The sequence below is a fragment of the Rhinopithecus bieti genome, unplaced genomic scaffold, assembly GCF_001698545.2.
Source record: "Rhinopithecus bieti isolate Rb0 unplaced genomic scaffold, ASM169854v2 scaffold_31823, whole genome shotgun sequence".
NCBI lineage: Eukaryota > Metazoa > Chordata > Mammalia > Primates > Cercopithecidae > Rhinopithecus > Rhinopithecus bieti.
In genome coordinates, this window is record NW_016814121.1 from 1,368,330 (window position 1) to 1,391,206 (window position 22,877).

The 22,877-nt window shown below is 41.7% G+C and overlaps 2 protein-coding genes across 6 annotated transcripts in view; both read left to right on the forward strand.

Annotated features, from left to right (window-relative positions):
• Window positions 1-188: 188 nt before the first annotated feature.
• On the forward strand, window positions 189-11,341 carry LOC108513949 (probable helicase senataxin). The gene is made up of 3 exons (XM_017849929.1): window positions 189-494; window positions 4,294-4,403; window positions 11,116-11,341. The coding sequence occupies exons 1-3, from the start codon at window positions 242-244 to the stop codon at window positions 11,275-11,277; spliced, it is 525 nt and encodes a 174-aa protein (XP_017705418.1). The 5' UTR covers window positions 189-241; the 3' UTR covers window positions 11,278-11,341.
• A 1,877-nt stretch (window positions 11,342-13,218) lies between these two features.
• The window catches only part of SETX (senataxin), a 70,852-nt gene continuing 61,193 nt past the window's right edge, over window positions 13,219-22,877 (forward strand). For all 5 annotated transcript variants that reach the window (XM_017849922.1, XM_017849924.1, XM_017849923.1 and 2 more), the window contains exons 1-4: window positions 13,219-13,334; window positions 17,260-17,431; window positions 17,569-17,656; window positions 18,533-22,711. In XM_017849922.1, the coding sequence (XP_017705411.1) occupies window positions 13,223-13,334; window positions 17,260-17,431; window positions 17,569-17,656; window positions 18,533-22,711 (4,551 nt within the window). In that variant the 5' untranslated portion in view covers window positions 13,219-13,222. The remainder of the gene's footprint in view (window positions 13,335-17,259; window positions 17,432-17,568; window positions 17,657-18,532; window positions 22,712-22,877) is intronic.

The window sequence follows — 22,877 nt, forward strand, 5'->3', positions numbered from 1 at the left end:
CCGAGTAGCTGGGACTACAGGCGCCCGCCACCTCGCCCGGCTAGTTTTTTGTATTTTTTAGTAGAGACGGGGTTTCACCGTGTTAGCCAGGATGGTCTCGATCTCCTGACCTCGTGATCCGCCCGTCTCGGCCTCCCAAAGTGCTGGGATTACAGGCTTGAGCCACCGCGCCCGGCCAATTTCAGAATTTTTGTACTTAGGAAAAGGCTTTCTGGGTGATCACATTCAGTGTATTTTGTTGATGATAAGACATAACGCACACTGCCCATTTATTTTCCTTCAGGTTTTATGGGAATTGGAAACCTTACGTCTGATAAATCACTTTGAAAAATCCATGAAGGCAGAAATTGGAGATGATGATGAGTTATATATAGTAGACAACAATGGAGAGATGCCACTGTTTGACATCACTGGACAAGACTTTGAAAATAAGCTTCGAGTTCCTCTTCTTGAAATACTGAAATATCCTTATTTGCTTCTACATGAACGTGTTAGTGAGTATCTTGATGATTCCTCAAGTTATTTCAGTTTTATTATTTTAGTATAAGAATTTAGGCTTATTGCAAATTTGTTTGCTAAACTTAGGATAAATAATTAGGACTTCATTTTTTTCCAACATTTTGATTTTTTGAGTTCAAACACAAAATACCTGTTTTAGGGGCACAGTTCAAACTTATCTTGTTCAGAGGGCAACTGAAGTTTTTTTTTTTTTTTAGAGACAGGGTCTTGCCCTGTCTCCTAGGCTGAAGTGCAGTGGCGCAGTCATGGCACCCTGCAGCCTCTACCTCCTGGGCTCAAGTAATATTCCTGCCTGAGCCTTGTGGGTAGCTGGGAGTACAGGTGTGTGCCATTGCATCCAGCTAATTTTATGTTGTATCTATTGTAGAGATGAAGTTTAACTGTGTTGCCCGGGCTGGTGTTGAACTCCTGGGCTCAAGCAGTCCTCCCACCTCAGCTCTGCAAATTGCTGGGATTATAAGGCTGAGCCACTATGCCTGGCTCCCAACATTTTATTGTGAAATTTTTTTAACATAGAAAAATAAATTATAGAGTGAACAGAATATACCTATCACATAGATTATACGGTTGTTAACATTTTGCTATATTTGCTTTATTATGTATCTGTTCATCTGTTTGTTCAATTATTAATAATTTTCATTCTTGCCAGGCATGCTGGCTCACAGCTGTCATCCCAACACTTTGGGAGGCTGAGGCGGGTGGATCACCTGAGGTCAGGAGTTTGAGACCAGCCTTGCTAACATAGTGAAACCCCATCTCTACTAAAAATACAAAAATTAGCCAGGTGTGGTGGCGTGTGCCTGTAATCCGAGCTACTCAGGAGGCTTAGGCAGGAGAATCACTTGAACCTGGAAGGCGGAGGTTGCAGTGAAGCAATATTGTGCCACTGCACTCCAGCCTGGCTGACAGAGGGAGATTCTGTCTTAAAAAATAGTAATAATAATAATAATTTTCATTCTTGTAATGTATCTGTGGCGGGGTTCTCAGCCTTGCACTGGTGACATTTTGGATAATCCTTTGCTGTGGGGCTCTGCCATCCACTGTGGGCTGTGTAGCAGCATCCCTGGCCTCTGTCTACTAAATGTCGGTAGCACTCCCTATCTCCTTTGTGACAACGAAAAACATCTCCAGACATTGCTGAATATCTCTTTTGGGGGGTAAGGTATAAAATCACCCATGGTTGGGAAATGCTATTCTATAGTAATTTTCGTTAACCACCATGGCGTGGCTTATTATAGCTGTTTAGATTTTGGTTGTTGATATTTGCAGTTCATAATATGAATCTCTTGAAAGTAAAGACATTTCCCTAACCTATCAAATCTAACAATACCTTTTTTTTTTTTTTTTTTAAAGAGTCTCACTGTCACCCAGGCTGGAGTGCAATGGCACGATACTGGCTCATGGCACCCTCCGCCTCCTGGATTCAAGCGATTCTCCTGCCTCAGCCTCCTGAGTAGCTGGGATTACAGGCTCCTGCCACTACACCTGGCTAATTTTTGTATTTTTAGTAGAGACAGGGTTTTGCCATGTTGGCCAGGCTAGTCTCCTAGATTCCTAGTCTCCTGACCTCAAATGATCTGCCCACCTTGGCCTCCTAAAGTGCTGAGATTGCAGGTGTGAGCCAGCAGGCCTGGCCCAAAATAACAATACTAAAATCGAGTTCATTTTCATGTTTTCCCAATAGTTGCAAAATGTGTTTTTGGCTGCTTTGCTTAAATTAGAATCTAGTCAAGGGCCACACAGTGCATTTGGTACATAGTTCTTTTAATTCAAAACAGTCCTTCTCAGGCTCAGCAGCATAGCAATACCCTCCCTCCCCCATCTCTACAAAAAATAAAATTTAGCTGGATGTGATGGCACGTGCTTGTATTCCTAGGTACTCAGGAGGCTAAGGTGGGAGGATCATTTGCGCCCAGGAGGTTGAGCCTGTGGTGAGCCATGAGCACACCACTGTACTTCATTCTGGGCAACAGCGCAAGACCCTGTCTCTAAAAAACCCAAAAACAATCTTTGTTGACCCTTGAACTGTGCAGATCCTGTCATACATGGATCTTTTTTTTTTTTTTTTTTGTTTGGAGAAGGAGTCTCGCTCTGTCGCCCAGGCTGGAGTGCAGTGGCACAATCTCACCTCACTGCAAGCTCCGCCTCCCGGGTTCACGCCATTCTCCTGCCTCAGCCTCTCAAGTAGCTGGGACTACAGGCGCCTGCCACTACGCCCGGCTAATTTTTATGTATTTTTAGTAGAGACGGGGTTTCACCGTGTTAGCCAGGATGGTCTCGATCTCCTGACCTCGTGATCCGCCCGCCTTGGCCTCCCAAAGTGCTGGGATTACAGGCATGAGCCACCGCGCCCGGCGGATCTTTTTTCAACCAAAGTGAAATCAAAAATACGGTATTTATGGGTTACAAAACCCGCTTCTCTGGAGGGTCGACTTTAGGTATGTGCTGGTTTCTCAGGGCCAACTGCAGGACTCAGCTGTTTGTGGATTTTGGTACCCTGGAACCAAACCCCTGCACATGCCAACTGTGTTTGTACAGAAACCAACTTGTGCCCTCATCTTTTTTTTTGGCCATGAGTCTGACTTGTTGGGGGAGGCCATATATTTGCCCTGTAGAATAACACACTTTATGGATTTTTCTGATTTCTTTCCTGTACTGTTATTTATCTTGTTTATTTACTGTATTTTCAGTAAACTAAAAAGTAGATCTAAAAGTGCGAGTCAGTTTTGTCTAAACCAATAAATTCGAAGTAACTAGATTTGAAAATTCTAAGATTTTTTTCAAGTATTAAAGAATATCCATAAAAGTATATGTTTGATTTTTTTTTTTGCAAATCAAACACATTTGTGTAGCCAGCATCCAGATCAAAAATCAAAACATTATCAACATCCCAGGAGCGCCCTTTGTGCTTTTCTAATCATTGTGCCTCCCATCCCCAAAGCCAGCCAGTGCCACTAGTGAAAAAACTGTATTATTAGAAATAAAAAATGATAATTTTTTTTGAAATTTTACAGTTAAAGTTGATTCATCTGAAAGGGTAAATGTATTGTTCAGTAAATGAGAATGGGACAGCTAGTTGCTTAGGGGCAAAGCTGACTTTGTTCCTTATTTTTGTATCAGATAAAGTCTAGGTGGATCAAAACATTAAATACAAATGGAATTGGACTTACAACCATATGGTTACAGGTCCTTTATACATTCCCTCTGGAGATAATTATCCTAAGTGTAAATAAAGAGATACAATCCTTTTTTTTTTTTTTTTTTGAGACAGTTTTGCTCTTGTTGCTTAGGCTGGAGTGCAATGGCACGATCTTGGCTTACCACAACCTCCACCTCCTGGGTTCAAGCGATTCTCCTGCCTCAGCCTCCTGAGTAGCTGGGATTACAGGCGTGCGCCACCATGCCTGGCTAATTTTGTATTTTTAGTAGAGATAGGGTTTCTGCATGTTGGTCAGTCAAACTACTGACCTCAGGTGATCTGCCCACCTTGGCCTCCCAAAGTGCTGGGATTACAGGCGTGAGCCACCACGCCCGGCAAAAAAGGGATCTATTCTAATAAGGTCAGAATAATTTCCAAGAACATGCTATGACCAACTGATTTAGCCTGTCAGATAGGTAAATATTGTTCCTGCATTTACAATATAAGCATTTTTATGCCTCAATTTGGGGAAAAAAAGCAAATTTTTATTTATTTACAGAATAACCCAAGGAACCTAATTTAGGTAATCTTGATAAGATAAGATTTATATATTTTACTTACTTTTTTCCTTTTAGATGAGTTATGTGTTGAAGCACTTTGTCGGATGGAACAAGCCAATTGCTCCTTTCAGGTGTTTGACAAACATCCAGGGATCTATTTGTTTTTGGTCCATCCCAATGATATGGTGAGTATGAGTGTTGGGTGATAGAAGGATATCACCTAGTACAAAAGTACTAAGATACGTACTTTTGTACGTATAGATAGCTATAATAGAGGTTTATGGTGCAGATTTTGTTTAAAATGTTTGCTAAAATTTTTCTTGTTTTAAAATTTACTACAGTTAAGTAGAGGGTGCTGTGGGGTCAAAGAAGAGGGGATCTGAGAGGATAGGGGGATACTTACCGACAGGTGATGCTTGAGCTTAAAATTAAAAGGCAAACGAGGCTGGGCGCGGTGGCTCACACCTGTAATCCCAGCACTTTGGGAGGCCGAGGCGGGTGGATCACAAGGTCAGGAGATCAAGACCATTCTGGCTAACATGATGAAACCCCGTCTCTACTAAAAATACAAAAAATTAGCCGGGCGTGGTGGCGGGCGCCTGTAGTCCCAGCTACTCTGGAGGCTGAGGCAGGAGAATGGCGTGAACTGGGGAGGCAGAGCTGGCAGTGAGCCGAGATTGCGCCACTGCACTCCAGCCTGGGCGACAGAGCGAGACTCCGCCTCAAAAAAAAATAAAAAATAAAAAAATAAAATAAAATAAAATAAAAGCATGGTAATGGGATTGTCAGTCAAGATAATGGTGAATTTCATTTTCCTGTGGGCCAAACACATACCAATGATATAAAAAAATGCAAATGGAGGCCGGGCGCGGTGGCTCAAGCCTGTAATCCCAGCACTTTGGGAGGCCGAGACGGGTGGATCACGAGGTCAGGAGATCGAGACCATCCTGGTCTACACGGTGAAACCCCGTCTCTACTAAAAAATACAAAAAACTAGCCGGGCGAGATGGCGGGCGCCTGTAGTCCCAGCTACTCGGGAGGCTGAGGCAGGAGAATGGCGGGAGTCCGGGAGGTGGAGCTTGCAGTGAGCCGAGGTCGCGCCACTGCACTCCAGCCTGGGCGACAGAGTGAGACTCCGTCTCAAAAAAAAATGCAAAAGGAGGAAATTAAAGAGGTTATAATCACTTTCCTCCAAAGGAAAACTTATTTCTATGGACCAGCAATGGAACAGAAACATAAAGTAATAAATGAGTGGAAACCTGTAGGCCTGGATGGCGGTGGGTAGCTGGGGATTCAGCTTATGCAGGACAGCAGGAATTAGAAGTATACTCCAGGCAAGGCAAAGAACCAAAGCCAAACTGCGCACTCCAAACAAGGGGCGGATTGGGGGTGCTCCTCTGCCTGTGAAAGAAGGTTACCAAAGTATTAAAAAGGTTCACTGGCTTTTTAAAAGCTATGTACATATGGAGGAAGCAGATCTGGTCTTGTAACCGGGGCCTGGACCAAGCACTTGCAGCTGGTGACCGAGTCTACCTAGTCCTTATGTGACCAAAGGTTGGGAGTCCTGGGCTGCTGATAATAGACATAGTTCTAGTGCAGGACTCTGAAGGATGGATAGAGACCAGCCCAAATTTACATTTAGGAAGGGGAAGGGTAGTGGTAGGAGGGACACAGAATTCCTCCCTGTCCAATGAGCTTGCAAACCAAATCCCTGAAACACATGAAGAAAGCGTGTGCTCTGACAGAGAATGAAGACCAGCGCTGTCGGTCCTTTCCCTAGGTTTAACTCTAGAGGAACTTGAAAGAGAAAATGGAGAACATTGAGAGAAACTCTGAGTTGACAAGGGCTGGTTTATTTAAAACAATTTTTTTTATTACTGTTTCTTGGTTTTTGAGACGGAGTTTCGCTCTGTTGCCCAGGCTGGAAGTAGAGACAGGGTTTCACCAGGTTGGCCAGGCTAGTCTCGAACTCCTAACCTCAAATGATGCCCCTACTCTGGCCTCCGAAATTGCTGGGATTACAGGTGTGAGCCACCACGTCCAGCTGACAAGGGCTGTTTTGAAAGGTGAATGTGGGAGATGGGGAGGAGAACATCCTTAGTTTGTGAATTCCTTTTCACTCTGGGGTATTGGGTCATATCAGGCAGTACCTGTGGGAGATACTATGGAAGTATCTCTGAGAGCATTCTCTTACAGCCTGAGAATAAAATGGGCTGTGGGAGAATAAAGTAGAAAAGGAACTGTTAAGGTTCTGCTTCCAGTTCTCCTTCACCATTGCCTTAGATGAATAAAACCTGCATCCAAATCTGTTCTCAACTAAAAGATCCGATCCAGCTGAAGGTAGAATTGAAATCAGGACAGTGGCTAACCCCTGATGTTTGTGAGGCACTGAGACAAGCAGGTGGAGACCAATTAACCGCTGATAATTGCTTCAGTATCATCCCCTCTCAACCCCAGGACTTGGGGGATTATAGCCCAGTCGTGTCTTCTAATGCTGCTTCTCCCTGGGAGTGATCACTCATGTCAGTGAGTGAGTACGTTTTTCTAGCTTGGATTTCATCCACCACTCAGCTCTGAATTGATTGGACATAAGCCAGTCTGGAGTCTGGCCTTCCAAAGGCACCACCTGACAGGAGCCAATACCCCAGAGTGAAAGGGAATTCACAAACTAAAAATAATAGATACATGAGAAACATAAAGATTTTAGTAGAAGCAGATACATTAGAACACTTGTCCAATAAACTTAAAATTATTATAGTAAACGTGCTAGAAGAAATACGGGAAGATACTAATGTGAAATGAGAACTAGAAAACGTGAGAACCAACAAACCTACGCATTGTACACACGTACTCTAGAACTTAAAGTATAATAAAAAAAAAAAGAAAATGTGAGAACCAAGCCAAGTTGTTGTAAGATGGAAAAATGAGATATTTAGGAGACTTCAGGAGATGGGATAAATAATACAGTGGGTATAGTCAAGAGAACTGAATTAGAAGACCAGGTTGAGCAAATCCCTAAGAAGAAAAGAAAAATAGAAAATATAAAAAGAAAAGCTACAAGATAAATGGAGGGTAGAAGTAGTAGTGTTAACAAAGATGTAAGACGTCCCAGAAAGAGAAAATTAAAAATCAGGACAAAGAAATACTGGAGATAGGGCTGGGCACAGTGGCTCACGCCTGTAATCCCAGCACTTTGGGAGGCTGAGGTCGGTGAATCACCTGAGTCCAGGAATTCGAGACCAGCCTGGCCAACATGAGGAAACCCTGTCTCTACTAATAATACAAAAAAATTAGCCAGGTGTGGTGGTGCACGCCTGTAGTTCCAGCTACCTGGGAGGCTGAGGCAGGAGAATCGCTTGAACCCGGGAGGCAGGGGTTGCAGTGAGCCGAGATTGTGACATTGCACTCCAGCCTGGGCAGCAAGAGCGAAACTCCATCTCACGAAAGGAAAGTTGTACTATATGGAAAGAGAAATTAGATCCCTACCTCATTATCATTCATAATGACAAAATCTGTCTAAAAAACCATAATGAAGTTCAGTTTTCAAACTCTTCGCAGGAAATAGAGGTATATAGCATTTAGATCGTAAGGTGAAGAAGGTTTGTTTTATTTATTTTATTTTATTTTATTTATTTATTTTTTTTGAGGCGGAGTCTCGCTCTGTTGCCCAGGCTGGAGTGCAGTGGCCAGATCTCAGCTCACTGCAAGCTCCGCCTCCTGGGTTCACGCCATTCTCCTGCCTCAGCCTCCGGAGTAGCTGGGACTACAGGCGCCCGCCACCTCGCCCGGCTATTTTTTTTTTGTATTTTAGTAGAGACGGGGTTTCACCGTGTTAGCCAGGATGGTCTCGATCTCCTGACCTCGTGATCCGCCCGTCTCGGCCTCCCAAAGTGCTGGGATTACAGGCTTGAGCCACCGCGCCCGGCCGGTTTGTTTTATTTTTTTGAGACAGGGTCTTGGCTTTGTCACCTAGGCTGGAGTACAGTGACGTGATGATAGCTCACTGTAATCTCTGCCTCCCAGGCTCAAGCATTTCACCAAAATCTCCTGCCTTAGTCACCATGCCCAGCTAATTTTTTGTAGAGATGGGGTTTTGCTGTGTTGCCCAGGCTGGTTTTGAACTCCTGGACTCAAGTGCCCCCGCATCTCCCAAAATGTTGAGATTACATGCATGAGTCACCACGCCTGGTCTGAGGAGGGTTTTGTAAAAACGAAAGCATTGATTATGAAAGGAAAGTTGATGAACTTGACTATACTAAAATGAAAAGTTATTGTTTATCAAACAACACCATAAAGAGAGTGAAAATACTAGTTAAAAATTGGGAAAAGGGCTGGGCATGGTGGCTCATGCTCGAAAGTCCAGTACTTTGGGAAGCCAGGGCCGGAGGATTGCTGGGCGCCAAGAATTCAAGACCAGCCTGAGCAACACAGCAGGAACCTATCTTTACAAAAAAAAATTTTTTTATTAGCTGGGCATGGCGCTGCACATCTGTAGCCCTAGCTACTCAGTAGGCTAAGGTGGGAGGATCACTTGAGCCCAGGAGGTTGAGGCTGCAGTGAGCCCTGATCATGCTGGCGCACTCCAGCCTGGGCAACAGAGTGAGACTCTTTCTCAAAAAAAATTTAAAAATTGGAAGAAGATAATCATATTATTAACAATACGAAAAAAATGGATGAAGATCTGAACTGAACAGTCATGTGCCAGAAGAGGAACTACCAATAGCTAATAAATACGTGAAGGAATGTTTTATATTTAATGATCAGAGAAATAATAAGACCACAATGATACACCATTTTATATTTGTGTGATAGCCTGAGAATACAATTTTGGAGAGGTCATAGATTTGCAAAATCTCTTGTTACTGCTGGTAAGAGGTCTTGTGTTTAGTCGTCATGTCCATTTAGTCCTCTTTAATCTGGAACATTTCATTGTCTTTCATGACAGTTACTTTTTGAAGAGCACAGTCATTCCTGCTCTGCCTCTTTTTAAAAAAATAAATGAGGCTGGGCATGGTGGCTCACGCCTGTAATCCCAGCACTTTGGGAGGCCAAGGTGGGTGGATCACGAGGTCAGGAGTTCGAGATCAGCCTGGCCATCATAGTGAAACCCCATCTCTACTAAAAATACAAAAGTTAGTTGGGTGTGGTGGCGCGTGCCTGTAATCCCAGCTACTTGGGAGGCTGAGGTAGGAGAATGACTTGACCCTGGGAGGCGGAGGTTGCAGTGAGCCGAGATTGTGCCACTACATGCCAGCCTGGGTGACAGAGCAAGACTCCGTCTCAAAAAAAAAAAAAAGGTGTTCCTCACTTTCACTTCGTGTTTGTCTGATGTTTCCTCATGGATAGGTTCAGGTTATACGTTCCTAACTGGAGTACCACATAAGTGATGTTACTGTCCTTCTCACCTTGTCATATGTAGAGAGAGTGTCCTTCTCACCTTGTCATATGTAGAGAGAGGCACTCCATGTCCTTTGCAACTCATGGTGATGTAAATTTTGAGCTTTCAGTGAAGATGTCCCATTTCTCTACTGCATAATAATTTCTATTGTTTAGATACTTTAAGACCATGTAAATACTCTGCGTTTCACCAGTCTCCTCCTAAATTTAGCATTCATTAATGTATCTTGCCTGAACCAGTTTTTCTATCATTATTGCAAGATGGTGATTTCCTAACTCCAGCACTCTCCATGTTTACTAGTTACCACTTGACATTGATTGTACAGTAATCAAGAGCTTTTTCCTGTTCTACCACTTATCAGTAAGAACTCATGGATTCCAAAACTTTTTCAGTAGTTTATAATTTGTTGCTTATGTTGGCATAGAGCTCATGTGGGGTCTGTGTTTTCCAACTTTTGACTACAATCTGTAGTAAAAGAGTATACATGTGCCTATATAATGTATTCTGTAAAATAATAGTTTTACTGTGAAGGATGCACTCTTGATATTTTTGTTTTATTTAGTTTATTTTTTCTTAAGGCTGGTTGTGAGCACTAAATTTAATTCATAGCCTCCAAGAAATTTAAAATCACTTCTTTATGCTATTTTGCCATTTAGAAATGGCCTTTGATTTCTTTTGAGATTCCTCATTTTGTGTTTTCTTTCCTTTTTTGAACATTCTGTTACGGAAAATGATAAACATAAAAGTAGCGAGAATGGTGTAATGAACCCCCCATAATCCATCAGTTAGCTTTATCAACACATAGTCAACATTCCACTCCCCTTTGGATTAGTTCAGAGCAAATCTTAGACATCAGAGCATTTCATCCACAAAATATTTCAGTATGTATTTCTAAAAGGTAAGGACTTAAAAAACCCGAAAAATGTTGTTGTGTATATATTTTTTGATATGGAGTCTTACTCTGTCGCCCAGGCTGGAGTGCAGTAGTATGATCTTGGCTCACTGCAACCTCTCTCCACCAGTTTCAAACAATTCTCCTGCCTCAGCCTCCCAAGTAGCTGGGACTACAGGAGTGCACCATCATGTCCAGCTAATTTTTTTGTATTTTTAGTAGAGACTGGGTTTTGCCATGTTGGCCAGGCTGGTCTTGAACTCCTGACCTCAGGTGATCTGCCTGCCTCAGCCTCCCAGAGTGCTGCAATTACAGGTGTAAACCACTGTGCTCGACCAGAAAAATACTATTATTGCATCTAAAAGGATAATTCCTTAATGTTCTGTTGGCGGTCAGTGTTTGAATGAGTGGAAAGGATTGTCTCAAACTGTTTATTAGGATTCGTGTGTTCAAATCAGGATCAAAGAAGGTCTACAGGTTGCATTAATTAGTATCTCACATGTCTTTTAAAATCTGGAGAGAATCCTGTTTTCTTATCCATGTTCCTACTGTATGTAGACCATTGTTTTTTGAATTAAGTAATAAACATATTATGTTCTGCGTTTAGGTTCGGCGTTGGGCTATCTTGACTGCAAGAAACTTGGGGAAAGTGGACAGAGATGATTATTATGACTTACAAGAAGTTTTAATTTGCCTCTTTAAAGTCATTGAGTTGGGACTTCTAGAGAGTCCAGACATTTATACTTCTGTCTGTCTACGAGAAGGGTAAACTAATTTTCTGCCCTCCACACATGTAATGATACTACCAAGCGTACAAAAGCCTTATTGGTTAGGTTGAGTATTAGTTCCTACCTAATAGTTTAGTATTTTCATAATAGTTCTTGTTTTTTTTTTTTTTCTTTTTTTTTTTTTTTTTTTGAGGCGGAGTCTTGCGCTGTCGCCCGGACTGGAGTGCAGTGGCCGATCTCAGCTCTACCGCAAGCTCTGCCTCCTGGGTTAACGCCATTCTCCTGCCTCAGCCTCCCTAATAGCTGGGACTACAGGCGCCCGCCACCTCGCCCGGCTAGTTTTTGTATTTTTAGTAGAGACGGGGTTTCACCGTGTTAGCCAGGATGGTCTCGATCTCCTGACCTCATGATCCGCCCGTCTCGGCCTCCCAAAGTGCTGGGATTACAGGCTTGAGCCACCGCGCCCGGCCAGTTCTGCTTTTTGAGACAGAGTCTCACTCTGTTGCCCAGGCTGGAGTGCAGTGGCACCATCTCCACTCACTGCACGCTCCACCTCCCAGGTTCTAGCAATTCTCCTGCCTTAGCCTCCTGATTAGCTGTGATTACAGGGGAATGCCACCACACCTGGCTAATTTTTTGTATTTTTAGTGGAGACGGGGTTTCACCATGTTGGCCAGGCTGGTCTTGAACTCCTGACCTCAAGTGATCTGCCCACCCCGGCCTCCTAAAGTGCTGGAATTATAGGTGTGAGTCACTGCGCCTGGCCCTGTAGTTCTTGAGTGTCCTAAAAGGGAAGTGTTCTCTTTTGGTGATCTGATAAAACTTGCTAAAGATAGGATTTTATAGTTCCCAGTTCTTATTCTGTCATTAAATTGACTTAACTATTACATATCTTGTTTTAAACAGTATTTATATCCTAGAAACTTTTCTGTAGTAAGAGGTACATTTTCAAGCACTGGCAAATGAATTGAATCTTGTTTAAGGACACATTTTATTAACAAAATATTAGTGTAATAGTTGGCTTTAAATAGGGTTTGATTGTTAATACTCCTTTTTCAGTGTGTAAAATATTTCCTGGTAGAACCGGGCATGGTGGCGCATGCCTGTAGTCCCAGCAACTTGGGAGGCTGAGGTGGGAGGATCATTTAAGCCCAGGCATTTGAAGCTGCAGTGAGCTAGGATTGTGCCCCTGCACTCCAGCCTGGGTGACAGAGGGAGATCCTGTCTCTTAAAAATATTAAATTTTCCTAGTAGAAAGAATTGTCAGCATTGTTTACAAGTCCTATAGTGGCTCAAAATACTTCTTTTGTTTTTTTGGAGACGTAGTCTTGCTCTGTCGTACAGGCTGGAGTGCAGTGGCACCGTGGCGGCTCACTGCAAGCTCCGCCTCCTGGGTTCACACCGTTCTCCTGCCTCAGCCTCCCAAGTAGCTGGGACCACAGGCACCTGCCACCACGCCCAGCTAATTTTTTTGTATTTTTAGTAGAGACGGGGTTTCACCATGTTAGCCAGGATGGTCTCGATCTCCTGATCTTGTGATCTGCCTGTCTCAGCCTCCCAAAGTGCTGGGATTACAGGCATGAGCCACCATGCCCGGCCTCAAAATACTTGTATACCATTTCCTTGATTCCAGATCTTAAGGTCACGTGTCATAATTGGCAGTGATTTTTTTTCTTTCTTAATGGTATATGGAATATAATACATCTTAAAATTGAAGGCATCTTATATTGATGAGATACAGTTTATATAGTAGTTATCTTAGAAATTGTTTTCTAACCATTTTCTACTTTGACACTTGAATTAGTCTAAAGTTCTGTTACTTGGGAGCAGTTGTGTATGAATATCTGAGACTTAAGTGTTTGAGAAACTAAATACTATCTTGCTTCATCTTCCTGCCTTGTTTTTCTTTTGCAAACTAAACCAGGCATTAGAATAGTATTATTTCATCAATTCAATATAACTCTAAATGATCTTACAGGTATTTGCATGTTGCTGACCATTCTTGAGGAACAAGCCATGGATTCCCTATTGTTGGGCTCAGACAAACAAAATGATTTTATGCAATCGATACTTCACACTATGGAGAGGCAATCAGACGGTAATAAATTTTACTTGCTGAATGTTTTTGAGTATGGTGATGATGATGCACTTTAATTGCAGGAATTGGTGCATGTTGTGGAGAAAAGAATTTTTCTGGTTTAGTAATAGATTCAGACTTTTTTGTTTTCTTTTTTTGTTGTTGTTTTTTTTGTTTTTTGTTTTTTTTTTTGAGACGGAGTTTCACTCTGTCGCCCAGGCTGGAGTGCGGTGGCCGGATCTCAGCTCACTGCAAGCTCCGCCTCCCAGGTTTACGCCATTCTCCTGCCTCAGCCTCCCGAGTAGCTGGGACTACAGCCGCCCACCACCTCGCCCGGCTAGTTTTTTGTATTTTTTAGTAGAGACGGGGTTTCACCGTGTTAGCCAGGATGGTCTCGATCTCCTGACCTCGTGATCCGCCCGTCTCGGCCTCCCAAAGTGCTGGGATTACAGGCTTGAGCCACCGCGCCCGGCCTTGTTTTATTTTTTGATACGGAGTCTCACTCTTGTTGTCCAGGCTGGACTGCAATGGTGTGATGTCAGCTCACTGCAACCTCCACCTCCTGGGTTCAAGAAATTCCCCTTCCTCAATCTCCTAAGTAGCTGGAACTACAGGTGTGCACCACCACGCCTGGCTGATTTTTTTATATTTTTAGTAGCGACGGGATTTCACTACGTTGGTCAGGCTGATCTTGAGCTGTTGACCTCAGGTGATCTGCCTGCCTTGGCCTCCCAAAGCGCTGGGATTACAGGCATGAGTCACCAGTGCTGGGCCCAGATTCAGACTTTTTTTTTTTTTTTTTTTTTTTGAGACGGAGTCTCGCTCTATTGTCCAGGCTGGAGTGCAGTGGCCGGATCTCAGCTCACTGCAAGCTCCGCCTCCTGGGTTTACGCCATTCTGCCTCAGCCTCCCGTAGACTTTCAAATCAGAAAGGACCTTTATAATTTAATTCAGTACCTTCCTTCCATAGAAGAAGGGAAGTTAATCTACTTTTTCATGATGAAAATGTTGGTGGTAGGATGAATATCAGGACCTCTGGGAGACCCATTTGTAACGATATTGTGGTTAACATTGTGGGGAAGGCCTTCTCTGTCCCATGACCTCCCTTTGCCTGCCTCTTTGTTTCTCTGTGGTTCTCTAATACAGTAACTGCCAGCCACATGTGATTATTAAAATAAATTTAAGTCAGTTAAAATTAAAAATGCAGTTATTTGGTCCCACTAGTCATATTTCAAGGCTCAGTGGCCACACGTGCCTGTACTGTATCCTGTACTGTATTGAACAGTGCATAGACAGAACATTTCCATGATCACAGAACATTCTCTTGGATATGCTGCTCTAGATAGTCTAGATAATGAGGCCTAAAGCTTGTAGTTGTCTTTATTATTAGATCCTGACCTCCTTTTGCTGATGCTTGTATCATGCTAATCATGAAGGATCTGTAATTAAATAAGTGCTTCTCATCTTTTTGAAGTTAATGAATTAATAAAGACCAAGTATACCAGATCCTATGAAAACATAATGAATATAGTTTTTCCCCTCATTCTCTTCCGTTCATGCAGCTTGAATGTTGTATATAAACTCATTTGTGGGAGATTCTGATACAAATATATTGTTATTCTTTTGTTGATAGGGCATATGTATATATTTTGTTTTGTTTTGTTTTGTTTTTTCTTTCTGAGACCAAGTCTCTCTCTCTCACCCAGGGTAGAGTGCAGTGGTGTAATCTTGGCCAACTGCAGTCTCCGCCTTTGGGTTCAAGCAATTTTCCTGCCTCAGCCTCCCAAGTAGCTGGGATTACAGGTATGCGCCACCATACCTGGCTAATTTTTGTCTTTTTAGTAGAGATGGAGTTTCACCATGTTTGCCAGGCTGGTCTTGAACTCCTGGCATCATGTGATCCGCCTGCCTTGGTCTCCCAAAGTGTTAGGATTACAAGCGTGAGCCACCACGCCTGGCCTGTGGCCTATATTTTCTGGCTAGATTTTATCTGATTAAGGCTATTACTCTTTTGCCAACATTTACTGCATAAATTGTTCATTTCTTTCCCTTTGCCTAACTACATGTATAATTCTGTCCTTCCTGTTAAGCTAGCTCCCTTATCATCTTAAAAAAAAACAAAAAACAAAAAACTTTTTTTTTTTTTTCCTCCTTTTGAGACAGGATCTCACTCTGTCACCCACCCTAGAGTGCAGTGGCTCAATCAGGTCTCATTGCAGCCTTAACCTCCCAGGCTTAAGTCATCCTGCTGCCTCTGACTCCCTAGTAGCTGGGACCACAGGCATGTGCCACCTTACCCAGCTAATTTTTAAATTTTTGGTAGAGATGAAGTCTCACTATGTGGCCTAGGCTGGTCTTGAACTCCTGACCTCAAACAGTCCTCCTGCCTCGGCTTCCCAAAGTGTTGGGATTTACAGGCGTGAGCCACCGAACCCAGCCTCGTCTTCAAAATTTTAATTTCCTCTTTCAGAAACTTCATAATGGTCTTCACCTAACTACTTTCTTTCTTGTAAGCTTACTAGGCACAGGCACTGTTTCAGATGCAGTGGAGGATAGAAAAATATATAAGAAAGTTCAGATGACTGTGGCAAAGTCTGAGAAGTGTGAGGGAAGGAAAGTCACAAGTTCTAGGATGACTTAACAACTAGCAGTAACTGAGTGAATTCCAGCACTTACCTCAGAAGAGTACTGCAGATGACTGAAGTGGGGGAATGTTTAATATATAGGAAGAGGCATTTAAGCTGAACTTTTAAGGATGAATAGGATTTTGATAGGTTGTGCTAGAAGCAAGGGCATTCTAGGGCTTATTTTGGAAAAAGGCAGTGATCTATTTTTGCTGTAGATAGTATATGATTACAGGAATATGTAAAATAAAAATGGAAATAAACAGTAGATCAGTATCTTTTAAGTTCTTGACTGAGGACTTTGAATTTTCTTGGAAGACATTAAGTAGCCATTGAAGGTCTTTGAGTAGGGCAGTATATTGCTACTGCATATCTAATAGAGAAGCGGGAAGTTGGATGAAAAGTAGATAATAGCAAAGCCATGTTGAGATACAGATAGATGAAGAGTGTGTATCTTTGCCTTACTCCTTAGCTAAAGAATTTAGTCATTGACTGGGCGCGGTGGCTCACGTCTGTAATCCCAGCACTTTGGGAGCCCGAGATGGGCGGATCACGAGGTCAGGAGATCAAGACCATCCTGGCTAACATGGTGAAACCCCATCTCTACTAAAACATAGAAAAAATTAGCCAGGCGTGGTGGTGGGCACCTGTAGCCCCAGCTACTGGGGAGGCTGAGGCAGGAGAACGGCGTGAACCTGGGAGGTGGAGCTTTCAGTGAGCCGAGATCGCACAACTGCATTCCAGCATTCCAGTCTGGGCGACTGAGCGAGACTCCGTCTCCAAAAAAAAAAAAAGAATTTAGTCATTTACACTAACTGCATGACACAAAATTCAGGATCATGCTGAAAGAGAATTTCTTGTGTTGTGGGCTTCATGTAGATCTGTAAATACCAAGTTTCTTTCTCTTTCCTTTATGTTTTTTCCTCTTCGTTTCTGTTAGTTATTGGAGGATGGGACTACAAAGTTTTGGGAGGGGTTGAGGAGCTAAGTTAGAAAAGGTTGTTTCTGGTATGGCAAATAGGGTGTGAAAAGACTGTGTTTACCTAGACTGTTTTACTGTTTTCTTGCCCATTAAATAATTTGCCATTACTTTTTTTTTTCAGAAGCATCATAGTATTGCTTGAAAAAAAATCTTGAAAATGTGCCTGCTTTTTAAAACCTATGTGTGTCTAAGGATTGGTGGCGTGCTACTTTAAATTATTTGCTGCTTGGCTTTTAGTTTGGTTGCTACTCACCAGATAAAGAATGCTTAATTCTCAACATATTTTAGTATGTTTTTCTAACTGTTTAGTAATTCAACGATTTGTGCCATTGTATTTCAGATGATAGTGTGGATCCTTTCTGGCCAGCATTACACTGTTTTATGGTGATTCTGGACCGCCTTGGATCTAAGGTCTGGGGTCAGCTTATTGATCCTATTGAGGCATTTCAAACCATAATCAACAATGCAAGCTACAATAGAGAGATTCAACATATACGGAACAGCTCTGTAAGGTTAGTTCAGCTAATGTCAGGATTTATACATCATCTCTATAAGAAAGTATGTTCCACTGAATTTCTTAACAAGAGGTGTTTCTGCCTTTTTTTCCTCCCTTAATTTCAGTAATTTCTATTTATTCTTAATATTTAAGGACCAAGTTAGAACCGGAGTCATATTTGGATGATATGGTGACTTGCAGCCAGATCGTATACAATTATAATCCTGAAAAGACCAAGAAGGTATAAAACACTTTGAAAATTCAGCTGCTATTTTATTGCCTTTGTATTGTGTAGACTATTTTATATAATTTGTTGAGTTGTTGATTTTATGATATGTAGCTGTTCTCAATCTACTACTATGTAAAAAACCTTCTCATTGAACAGCAGATGTATTGTGCATTGGAGAAGATGGACTCTTAACTACAGTGTGCGTACTTTGGAAAATTAATTTCTTTTTTTTTTGAGACGGAGTCTGGCTCTGTCGCCCAGGCTGGAGTGCAGTGGCCGGATCTCAGCTCCCTGCAAGCTCCGCCTCCCGGGCTTACGCCATTCTCCTGCCTCAGCCTCCCGAGTAGCTGGGACTACAGGTGCCCGCCACGTCGCCTGGCTAGTTTTTTGTATTTTTTTTTTAGTAGAGACGGGGTTTGACCGTGTTAGCCAGGATGGTCTCGATCTCCTGATCTCGTGATCTGCCCATCTCGGCCTCCCAAAGTGCTGGGATTACAGGCTTGAGCCACCGCGCCCAGCCCTGGAAAATTAATTTCTAAGTACATTTAGGGAAGATGGAAAGTTTATGGGGACATACGTGGTATGACTAGAAATCAAAAGTAGCTAGTGGTAAAAAGCCGAGAGTACATAAAAGTGTTATCAATTTGTCTTTTTATGAAACTTTAACCTCAAAATTCAATTTATATTTTTAGTTTCTTTGGCGTTAGGTGTATTACGATTGTGATACAATTGTATGCCACAATTGTACCTTTCCATTGTATACCATAATAATGATGTGGTAAACCAAAATAAGAGAGTTGAGAAACATACTTTTCTTAACGACTTGGATGTTGAACCTGTAATAAGTGGTGCTTATTTATCTGAACATCAGCATTTCTTTCCTTTTAGGATTCTGGATGGAGAACAGCCATTTGCCCAGATTATTGTCCTAACATGTATGAAGAAATGGAAACATTAGCCAGTGTGCTTCAGTCAGATATTGGTCAAGACATGCGTGTTCATAACAGCACATTTCTGTGGTTCATCCCTTTTGTCCAGTCCCTCATGGATCTTAAGGATTTGGGTGTGGCTTACATAGTAGAGGTTGTTCATCATCTGTACTCTGAAGTCAAAGATGTCCTCAACCAAACAGATGCCATGTGTGACAAAGTCACTGAATTTTTTCTTCTAATTTTGGTATCAGTGATTGAACTGCATAGAAATAAAAAATGTTTGCATTTGCTGTGGGTAAGTTCCCAGCAATGGGTAGAAGCTGTCGTCAAATGTGCCAAGCTTCCTACTACTGCATTTACACGGAGTTCTGAGAAATCATCTGGAAATTGCTCCAAAGGAACAGCAATGATATCATCACTGTCGTTGCATTCCATGCCATCTAACTCTGTACAACTTGCTTGTGTGCAGCTGATTAGAAGTCTCCTTAAAGAAGGTTATCAGCTTGGGCAGCAATCTCTTTGCAAGCGATTCTGGGATAAGCTCAACTTATTCCTTAGAGGAAATTTATCTCTAGGTTGGCAGTTGACTAGTCAGGAAACCCACGAGCTACAAACTTGTTTAAAGCAAATTATTAGAAACATAAAATTCAAAGCACCTCCATGTAACACTTTTGTGGATCTGACTTCTACATGTAAAACCTCTCCAGCATCTTATAATAGAGAAGAAAGTGAACAAATAGGGAAGAAGTCTAGAAAAGATATGCATTATTTGGAAGCTTCCAGCCCAACATTTTCTAAAGAACCAATGAAAGCGCAAGACAGTGTATTGATCAAAGCAGATAACACTATAGAAGGTGACAATGATGAGCAAAATTATATAAAGGATGTGAAACTAGAAGACCAGCTCTCAGCTGGGTCATGCTTGAAGCGGAATAGTGAAAACATGTTTACTGAAAGAGCTGAAGATGAAATTAAAATAGGTACAAGGAAGCAGAAGTCTGTAAAAGAGAACTCCTCATATACACCAGAGGATTGTACTTCAAGAAATGGTCCAGAAAGGGGATGTGACAGAGGAATAATAGTATCAACACGTTTGTTGACTAATTCTAGCACTGATGCTTTGGAAAAAGTGTCCACATCAAATGAAGATTTCTCTTTAAAGGATGATGCTCTTGCTAAAACCTCAAAACGAAAAACTAAGGTACAGAAAGATGAAATCTGTGCAAAGTTATCACATGTAATAAAGAAACAACACAGGAAGAGTACTTTGGTCAATAATACTATCAATTTAGACGAAAATTTGACTGTATCTAACATTGGGAGTTTCTATTCAAGGAAAGATACAGGAGTTCAGAAAGGAGATGGTTTCATACATAATCTTTCTTTAGACCCTAGTGGTGTTCTGGATTATAATAAGAATGGAGAACAAAAATCTCAAAACAATTTATTGCCAGAAGAGAAGCAGTTAAAGAATGAAGAGTTAGATATTTTCTATTCCCATGAAAACAATTGTGAAATACAGGAATTTCATGCTGATGATAAAGATTCGATCCCCTTTACAGAAATGGCCAATACTTCAGAGAAGAAATCATCTTCCTTTAAAGATCTTATGACTGTACCTGAATCAAGAGATGAGGCGATGAGTAATAGTACCAATGTGATTTATTCTAACTTGACAAGAGAACAGGCCCCTGGCATCAGTCCTAAATCTGACACCTTAACGGATTCTCAGATAGACAGAGACCTTCACAAATTATCTTTACTAGCTCAAGCCAGTGTTATTACGTTTCCATCTGATTCCCCTCAGAACTCATCCCAGCTACAAAGGAAAGGAAAAGAAGATAAAAGATGTTTCACAGCTAACCAAAATAATGGAGATGCCTCCCGTGGACAGGTGATTATTATTTCAGATTCTGACGATGATGATGATGATGAAAGAATCCTGAGTCTTGAGAAACTCACTAGACAGGACAAAAGATGCCTTGAGAAGGAACGTCCAGAGCAGCACGTTTCAACAGTTACGGAGGAAAAGAATCCAGTAAAGGAAGAAAAGACGAAGTCTCTTTTTCAGTTTGAGGAATCTGATTCTCAGTGTTTTGAGTTTGAAAGTGCATCTGAAGTGTTTTCCGTTTGGCAGGATCATCTAGACAATAATAATTCAGTTCAAGATGGTGAGAAAAAATGTTTGACTCCTATAACCAATACCACAAATGGTCAGGATTGTACAGATTATGTATCTGAAGTTGTTAAAAAAGGGGCAGAGGGCATTGAAGAACACACTAGACCACAGAGCAGTAGTATTTCTGTTGAGGAATTTTGTGAAATTGAAGTAAAAAAGCCTAAGAGAAAACGATCTGAAAAACCAATTCCTGAAGATCCTGTGAGGCCTTCATCTTCTGTCAGAAATGAGGGCCAGTCTGATACTAATAAGAGAAATCTTGTTGGAAATGATTTTAAGAGTATAGGTAGAAGGACTACAACTTCCAATTCAAGTATTCAGAGAGCCACTACGGTTTCACAAAAGAAATCTTCAAAGCTTTGTACTTATATAGAACCCATCAGGAAAGTTCCAGTTTCTAAGACCCCTAAGAAAACTCATTCAGATGCCAAAAAAGGACAGAATAGAAGTTCAAATTACCTCAGTTGTAGGACAACTCCTGCTATAGTGCCACCAAAGAAATTTCGTCAGTGTCCTGAACCAACTTCAACAGTTGAGAAACTTGGCCTGAAAAAGGGTCCTCGTAAGGCATTTGAGTTGTCCCAGCGATCTTTGGATTATGTAGCTCAGTTACGTGATCATGGCAAAACTGTTGGAGTAGTTGATACTCGAAAAAAGACTAAATTAATTTCTCCTCAGAACCTGTCTGTCAGAAATAATAAGAAACTGCTGACTAGTCAAGAACTTCAGATGCAAAGGCAAATCAGACCCAAATCACAAAAAAATAGACAAAGACTTTCTGATTGTGAAAGTACAGATGCTACAAGAGCAGGGCCTCATACAGCACAGAATTCTGACACATTTGTACCGGAATCTGATAGGTCAGATTATGATTGTTCAGCAGGAACTGAGGTACTTGCCAACAGTAATGGAAAACAGTTAATAAAATGCGTGCCTTCTGAACCAGAAACCATAAAAGCAAAACATGGGTCTCCAGCGACTGATGGTGCTTGCCCTTTGAACCAATGTGATTCAATAGTGTTAAATGGAACAGTACCAACAAGTGAAGTAATTGTCTCTATTTCAGAGGACCCTCTGGGGGGAGGTGATCCGACAGCACATCATACAGAGATGGCAACTTTGAACGAGGGAGAGCCTGACTCCAGCAGTGATACAGAGGAAGATAACTTATTTTTAACACAAAATGATCCTGAAGATATGGATTTATGTTCACAAATGGAGAATGACAATTATAAATTCATTGAACTAATTCATGGAAAAGATACAGTTCAGGTTGAAGAAGATTCTGTAAGTCATCCTCAGTTGGAATCTTTGAGTGGCACAAAGTGTAAGTACAAAGATTGTCTTGAAACCACAAAAAACCAGGGTGAATACTGCCCACAACACTCTGAAGTGAAAGCAACAGATGAAGATGTATTTCGTAAACCTGGTTTGCCTCCTTCTGCATCTAAACCTTTGAGACCTACCACTAAGATTTTTAGCTCAAAGAGTACTTCACGAATTGCTGGTCTTTCTAAATCTTTGGAAACTTCTTCAGCACTTTCACCATCTCTAAAAAATAAGGCAAAGGGGATTCAGTCGATTTTGAAAGTACCACAGCCAGCTCCCCTCGTAGCTCAGAAGCCAGTGGGTGAAATGAAAAATTCGAGCAATGTTCTTCATCCTCAGTCTCCAAATAATTCCAACAGGCAAGGTTGCAAAGTTCCATTTGGTGAAAGCAAATATTTTCCATCTTCCTCTCCAGTAAACATTCTCTTGTCATCACAGTCTGTCTCTGACACCTTCATTAAAGAGGTCTTAAAATGGAAATATGAAATGTTTTTGAACTTTGATCAGTGTGGGCCCCCTGCAAGTCTTTGTCAGTCCATCTCAAGACCTGTGCCTATCAGATTTCACACTTATGGAGATTATTTTAATGTTTTTTTCCCTTTGGTGGTATTGAATACTTTTGAAACAGTAAGTATGTGTTTCATTTGTATGTCTCTCCAAACTTTTCAAGTTACCTCTTTACCTTGCTGAGTGAAAATGAGTGTAGTTCAAAAATCAGCTGGGCATGGTTGCAGGTGCCTGTAATCCCAGCTACTCAGGAGGCTGAGGCAGAGAATTACTTAAACCCGGGAGG